The following is a 7506-nucleotide window of genomic DNA, read 5'->3' as shown; positions in this document are numbered from 1 at the left end:
CCATGGGGGTGCTGGAGCCTATCCTTTGCAAACTAGCAAATTTTACTTTAATTTTCAACATCACCAAATCTCCAAATGAGCGTTATCCATTGTGCGTTTTATAGGTGAGTGATCATTTATCTATGTAGTTGTTCTACACCTATAAGATCATATTTCGAGGTACACCAGCAGTGCAAATGGCAAAAAAGCCTTTTATCTGTCTCTGCACACGTGCAGTGACATTTGTGCACGTGCTCAGAGGTGCAGGTAAGGGAAAAAGTTTTGCATCTTGGCCGGTTACGGATCAACATGGTCAAGCTGAAATGTTAACATGTCACGGGGGATTTAAACGGAGTGTTGTGGCATTTAAAGGATTACGCTGACTCGTGCGGAGGAAGGGTAACAAATTAAAAGGTCGTTATTTCCACAAGGCCCAATGAAGCGCATGGCTATTTACAGATGTTTAAATTGTCAGAAGCCTCCCCAAAAACAGCTTTATGATGACATACCTGTCAACTTATACGCTTTTCCCGTATTTTATATGTTTTTTGATCATTTCAAATTGTGTACGTCGTATAACAACAGGATTTTTTTGTAAAACCGATCTCGTTTTTGGTCAAAAGGAAGCAAGAAACTGACCTGAATGACGAGTACCCAGATCCTTAGGTAGCAGAACGTGACCACTGCAATGGGCACCAGAAAGTGCACCACCACCACGGCCACCGTGTAGGAGCTGCTGACGTTCTGGGCGAAGGTGCATGAGTAGACGCGAGGGTCGTAGCGTAGTGATCCCACGAAGAAGTTGGGCACGATGGCCACGACGGTCAGCAGCCATATCAAAGCCACCAACAGCAGCGTGTTGCGGTAGCTGTACAGACGGCTGTACGAGAACGAGTGGCAGATGTAGCAGTAGCGGTTCACCGCGATCCCCGTGATGTTGAAGATGGAACCGATGACACTCAGGCCCATGAGGAAGCCACTCACCTGACCACAAAACGCACATACGGCCGAATGGTCAGCACCAAGTAATTCGCACCACGGGCAATCAACTCTTATTCGTTTTTTTCCCTGTAAAACTTCAAATTGTTACTTCATTGGCGGCCACTGACAGGTATAGGCGTCCAATCCATTTCATCTGGAAGGCCTGACAGCGAATGAACGCTCGTTCATTCAATGGAATGGACGTTTACTAGGGACATACTCATATGAATTCAAAATGAATGATTAAATGTTCAAAGAATGATTGAAAGCTTCATGATTGGACGTCTATTACTGTCAATTGCACTGAAAGAGTTAAAACATTTTCAAAAGAATCTTGCATTTTACCAGAAAAACCTTACGAGGGTTGCCACATTTCTTCATGATAGGTTTTAAATCAAATCAAGTCAAATTTTCTTCAGCCTTTTCATATAGCATGAAGAGTTGTATGTTTTGATAAAGAAAAAAGTCATCCTACTAGAAAAGAATATCTTTTTGGCCTAGTTTTATACCCATGTAAGATGTGACTATACTCTAGCTCAAATTCCTTTTAGAAATTTGTCCATGTCGAAAATTTAAAGCTCAATCAAATGTCAGGAAATCCAGATAAAACATGACTTTCCAACTTCAAGTACGTGGTCTAAACCCTAAATTGAAACTTTTAAGTGAGTTTTTCACTTGTATACATCCAATCCAATTGAATTGAATGAAAGACCATCCTAGTTCCAATGGATTGAACCTCTATCGCCGTCAGCAGTAGCCAATGACTTAAAGTGCTTTTTCTCCAGTGTAGACACGCTTACCATGCATTGAGTGTTACCCAGCGCCCATCCATCATGGAAAAGAGCATAGAGGACCAGAGGGTAGGGGTAGAACGCCACCACCAGGTCGGCGAAGGCCAGACTCACCACAAACACGTTGCCTGCCAATAAAAACATAAAAAAATCTCTTTGGCTTTACACTTCCTTTCTACAATCAGGATTTCATTTTCTTAACGACTTATCCGCACAAGGGCCACAGGGGGTGCTGGAGCCTATCCCAGCTGACCAAGCAGGGGGCACCCTGAATTGGTGGCCAGCAAATGGCAGGGCACATATTCACGCTCACACTCATATCTAGGGTCAATTTAGAGCATTCAACCAGCCTATCATGCATGTTTTTGGGATGTGGGAGGAAACCAGAGTACCCGGAGAAAACCCACACAACATGCAAACTGGACACAGTGAACACCGACCTGGGATAGAACCCCCGACCGCAGAACTGTGAGGCAGACATACTAACCACTCGCACGCCAGGCCGCTCCTTTTTAAAAGTGTTATTCATGATTGACCTCGTGCTTCCTACCTGCTGTTGATTTTGGCACTTCGGTGAGCAGCAATGTATTTTTGAACCGAGGTGCTGCTTACTCTGCATTATCGTGCTTTCAGCCATTCCCATTTTACGGAACGCCGCCGCTGCTCTCAACGTGCAGCGGGAATGCGGCCAATTGGAACCAGCGCATTGGCAGGGGAAAATCAGAAAAGGTGACGCAGCGACACTTTTATCGGGGAATGGCACATTTGCTGTGTGAGTGTGGCAGGACGCAAGGGTGGGCGGTCATAGGGACATTTTTAACCTTAGTCACACGTTTAATATATGCTAGGAAGAGCGAACAAATTCCTGACCAAAATCTGCCATCAACATATTATTGCTACCATTTTGCGGTACGACTACAACTTCAAAATAGCCACATTTGAGAGTGATCCTTTTAGTCAAGTATAATTTTCCAAAGGTTTTTTTAGTATCTTAAAAATATGGAATTACTATTTCACTGTCCATGGTCCGAAAGTAGTCGCCACTAGAATCAGTGGCAAAAAAGTTAAACAATGTGTTTAAAAAAAATAAAATGGCCGATTATAAAGCACATTTATGCAATATCACGTATATTCTTATACATTTCCATTATCAATAAACTGTGAAACATTGGGGTTATAAATGAGTAAACATCAATATTGTCTTTGTCATCCTTGGGCAAATGTATTTGTATTACTTTAAAAAGTGGAAAACATTTGATCAAAAAATAGGTTTGAGGCAGAACTAACATTGTAGGTAAAAGTGGAAGCTTTTTACTTGATATGGATATTATAAAAAACGGTAGAATAAAAGCCAGACCTAAGAAAAAATTATCCACTTGGTTTGTCAACATTACTGCTGGAAAAAAAATGTCAACATTCAATTAAATACACTATATTTTCTTAAAAAAGAAATTTAACGTGAGTTTTCATGATGAACGACGTATTAACTCATTCACTGCCATTGACAGTGGTAGATATCCAATCCAATTCATATTTTGCTGCCATTGGCGGTGATAGGCGTCTCATCCAATTGAACTGGGTGTCCACCGGGTTCAAAGGGATTGGACGTTTGTCGCCGCCAACGAGTGAAAGTGCAATGTGTTTTGCAGTTTCCCGTGAAAGGAAAAATGTGAAATAAATTAGTAAATCATGACGCAGCAACAGCAATAAAATCAGCTGAGCCATGCAAAAAAAGCCACTTCTCAGTCAATATAAAAGAGGAGAAATACAAGGCTGAGTGAGCATTTGCATTTTCCAAGTTAACAACTTGTAAGTTATCTGGTTCCAAATATTTCAAACCAAAGAGCTCCATGTTTGTCAGGCCAGAGAGGAGCGCGACTTTGATGGATTCTTTGCTAGCCTGCCGGCGGTGGGCCAATCGATAGGCAGAGATAGCTTTCATATATCAGATTTGAAATCATCCACAAGGCCGAAGGTGGGAGAACAGGTGAGGCCTTGGGAAGCCATCTAAAGGGACACCAACATCGGATTGAAATGGTCAACGTTCCAGTGATGGTGGTGAACGTCCATTCCATTTGAAGAGGAATGAAAACTTCGGTCCTTATCTTCACAAGGGGAAATGATTGAATGAAATCTAAACATTGAAAACAAATGAACCTAAAATGAACTAAAATGAATAAGACTAAAATTAACCCAACCCTATTCCTCTGCCATGAATGAATGAATGTTGTACCTCACTTAAATTCATTAATATAGACCTTTTCAGAGCTGCTTAGTCTCACAAAGGTCGCAGGGGGTACTGGAGCCTAATTCAGCCAACTACAGGCAGGGGACTTGCTAATGTTTGGACCTGCTTTTTTTTTTTTTTTTTCCCAAATTCCTGCTACACATCCTTTCAGATGGATATATTTAGAATCATGCATTTAAAGCAGATTTGGGCTAAAGCTGGTCTGCAATAAAAATGTTATAATGAAGTCCATATTTTGTTAAAACAAAAAATGTTTACTTAAGTGCTGAATGAGGTTTCGAAAATAAACAGATATAAATGTATTTTTTTCTATTTTGTCTTATTTTTCTTTTCCAAAATGATATATATATATAAAATTGCAATAATTGTGTTAAAGTGTAGTTATTGGGATGGAATCGAATCATGATACAAATTGTATTGCCAGATATGAGGCAGTACTCGTCTCTAAAAAGTATGTTTGAGATTTTAAAATGAATCCAACATTCTCTTTTTAACGACACCAAAACCTGACTTTTGACAAAATGGGTTACTTCGCCTCTTATTTGATCGCATTAGAATTCTCAGTTTTTCTCCATGAAGTCTAACATTTAAAGTGTCAGCTTTGGTTTGGAACATGCAGGAAATGAGCAGCAAGCGTTTCTCCCAATCCGGCTTTTCACGCCTGGATGGACTCTGGCGTGGACGGGCAGACAGACAGACAGAATCCCAGTAACGGACTGTCACAAGGGATACCAATGTTCTCTTTATCGTTGTGGACGAGCGGATAGAGATTGTGATGGGTTCTTTTTTTTAGCCTTGTTTGCATTTAAATGTGTTTACAGTCTAGGAACTGTGAGACGAAAGAGAGAAAGGAAAGATGGAAAGACGACGACAGAAATCTACTTAGAAAAAAATAACATAACAAACAACCATACCCTTGAATAAAATCTTCAGCAAGGCTTAAATTCCGTCCTTGAATGAAATCCTAACCACTTTTAGAAACCAAATCCATTCTTGCAACCACTTATCTCGTCTTGAAACAATCATTTGAAACCCTTCCGCGAAAGCCGACTTATTACAAGTTTGTTGAAAACTGCAATAGCACCTGACAAATTTATGCTCAGCCACAAAGTGAGGAGTGGGAGAATACTGTATGCCAAAAGTTACTAAGTGATAGTATTTTTGACCTGAGGCAAATGCAGTGCTTGGGTGTTAAGGTTTCAACTTTTAAGCCGGAGCGAGATGTACGTAGCGAGGACCAACATTGCCTGCGGTGGAAAAACAACAAGTCATTTGACAGAAAGAAAAATCGACAGAAAAGACACATTTACTTTTCAGATGAAGGGCAATAGACGGAAAAGTTGGGGAGCGCCGTTACTTTGCCGGACAATGACACCGACTCTTCCGTCGGCATTTGTGTCGCTGTTAATTGCTGGCAACAAGTTTAGCTTTTAATGAGAAAAAGTGTTGATCCAGGAAGTGCTGACTTGAAAAAAGATGAATCTCAAGACGGCGGAGAAAAGTGGATTAGAGGAGCGCAACGGAGTAAAGCTTGACATTTGCAATACTCGGGGAAAAACTAATGAGATTTCCCTGCCGGTGCAATTCTCTTGGACTCTTGTCGCGCATCGGTTTTCCAATGCGGCCCTCCGACTTTCCGCAAGTTGAAGGGAAATGCCAAGGCAAGGTACAGTTATGGGCGTTAAGAGGAAGTTTAGACAGTAAAAGGTGGAAAAACATTAAACGGGCTGTATATTGAAATACAAATTCCTTTGTTCCAACAAGCCATCTGCTCAATGCTAGTATTAAAACGGCGGTTGCCATTCGTGCCAAATGAAAATGAAAAGTATTCACACACCGGCACTTCAATAACACCTCAGTAACATTCCTAGACAAGAAATATAACAATACCCGCAAGCGTATCCTCTTTGCATGCTTCGAAAAACAAATCATGTCAACAAAGCTTGAGGATTTCTTCTATTACTCTCTGTTACTGTCAGTTTTATACTTCTCTACTCTAACTTTTTCAATTGTTTATAAACAGCCTTGCTGTTTTAACCATTAGAAAAAGAAAGAGGCATTTTGGAGTAGTAAATGCTGCTCATTATATTTTCTTGACTTCGTTAAACATTTCGGTACTCGGACGTTTGGTGGCCGGACGTTTGGTCGCCCGGATGTTTGGTCGCCCGGACGTTTGGTCGCCCGGACGTTTGGTCAACGGAGGTTTGGTCGCCGGACGTTTGACAACATGACAGAGAGTTTACTGTTGAAACCAGCTCTCAAAATTATATTCACCCGGGCGACCAAACATCCGGCGACCAAACATCCGGACGACCAAACGTCTGGCGACCAAACGTCCGGCGACCCAACAACCGGTCACGAAACATTTCATCCGCAATCCTGAATTGCAATCCCAACTCTTTCTTGTAATTTTAATTTTTAAAAATTAATTTCCAGCTTGTGCAACAACTCGGGAGGTTTTTTTTTTTACTGTATGTATTTATTTATATATTTAGTTTTTGTTTTGTTTGAAGCTGAAAGTCAAGCCCCTTGAACAAATTTTATTTCAATGATTTTTTTTTTTATGAGGCGAGATGGGGTCGAATAGAAGATCAAACCACTGTTGGCATGTTTGTATTTTGTCTCTCAGGATCCGCTGTATTTTTTTGTTAATACTTTGTGTCAATCCGTGCTTGCAAACATCCAGTGAGCATGCACTTCAATCTTCTACCGTGGCAACGGAGCGTATCGAACGCATAGAGCGCATCAGTGTCCTATTAGATTAGATTGCACTAGTGTAGTGCTGACCACAAAACTCTGGAGCCAATTAAAAAGCTGCTGGGAGTTTTTCAGAACAGCGCAAATAGCAGTCCAATAAACCGCAGAGGTGACGGAGTTCATGTGTTTTGGATTGAAAAGATTTTTTTTGTAGTTTTTTATATGAGGCAGCTTGTTTTTATTTTTAAAAATGGAGCTTGAGAACCGTCTTTCCAAAAATCTTTTTCTGAGACATCTGTCTTTTATCTCCTTCAAGGGGCGAGTAATGAGTTCCTTAATTTGACCTTCTCATTTCTAATGAATTTAATTGATGTGTATCATTGTCAATAGGGGGCAATGAGTTAAATATCTGTCAAATTATTCAAAAGTTAGTATTGTGAGTCATAACCATAAGTGTATTTCTGGTACTCTAAACTACTTTCATCTGATTTTATGGACATTTGATCCATTATTACCTCATAAAGTTTTATTAATTCATAAAAAATCAATATAAACAGGGTTCTGGCCATGTCATCTAGGCCAAGTTAAATGTTGAACAGTAATAAGGTAAATAAAGTGTAAAACATCTGTTTGGGATATCTATTCCCAAAAACAATGTCGTAACATTACAAAGAAACAAATTCTTTCGCATAGAACAATATATTAATATATTAAATAACGGGTTGCTAGGTTTCTTTTTGGCAAAACAAGGAGAATAAAACCTGGGATGAAATGTGTTTTTAATCATCTGTAATAAGAAAGTCCAATTTC

The 7506-nt window shown here is 40.1% G+C and overlaps 1 protein-coding gene across 1 annotated transcript in view; it reads right to left on the bottom strand.

Annotated features, from left to right (window-relative positions):
• mtnr1bb (melatonin receptor 1Bb) overlaps window positions 1-7506 on the bottom strand; it is a 30611-nt gene that overhangs the window by 3495 nt on the left and 19610 nt on the right. Inside the window, exons 2-3 of the mRNA XM_077591908.1 lie at window positions 1761-1879; window positions 619-963 (exon numbers count right to left, since the gene is read on the bottom strand). Of these exons, the coding sequence (XP_077448034.1) occupies window positions 619-963; window positions 1761-1879 (464 nt within the window). The remainder of the gene's footprint in view (window positions 1-618; window positions 964-1760; window positions 1880-7506) is intronic.

This window comes from Stigmatopora argus, chromosome 22, assembly GCF_051989625.1.
Source record: "Stigmatopora argus isolate UIUO_Sarg chromosome 22, RoL_Sarg_1.0, whole genome shotgun sequence".
NCBI classification, from domain to species: Eukaryota; Metazoa; Chordata; class Actinopteri; order Syngnathiformes; family Syngnathidae; genus Stigmatopora; species Stigmatopora argus.
The sequence above is the reverse complement of the archived record's forward strand: the minus strand, read 5'-3'. Positions and strand labels throughout refer to the sequence as shown.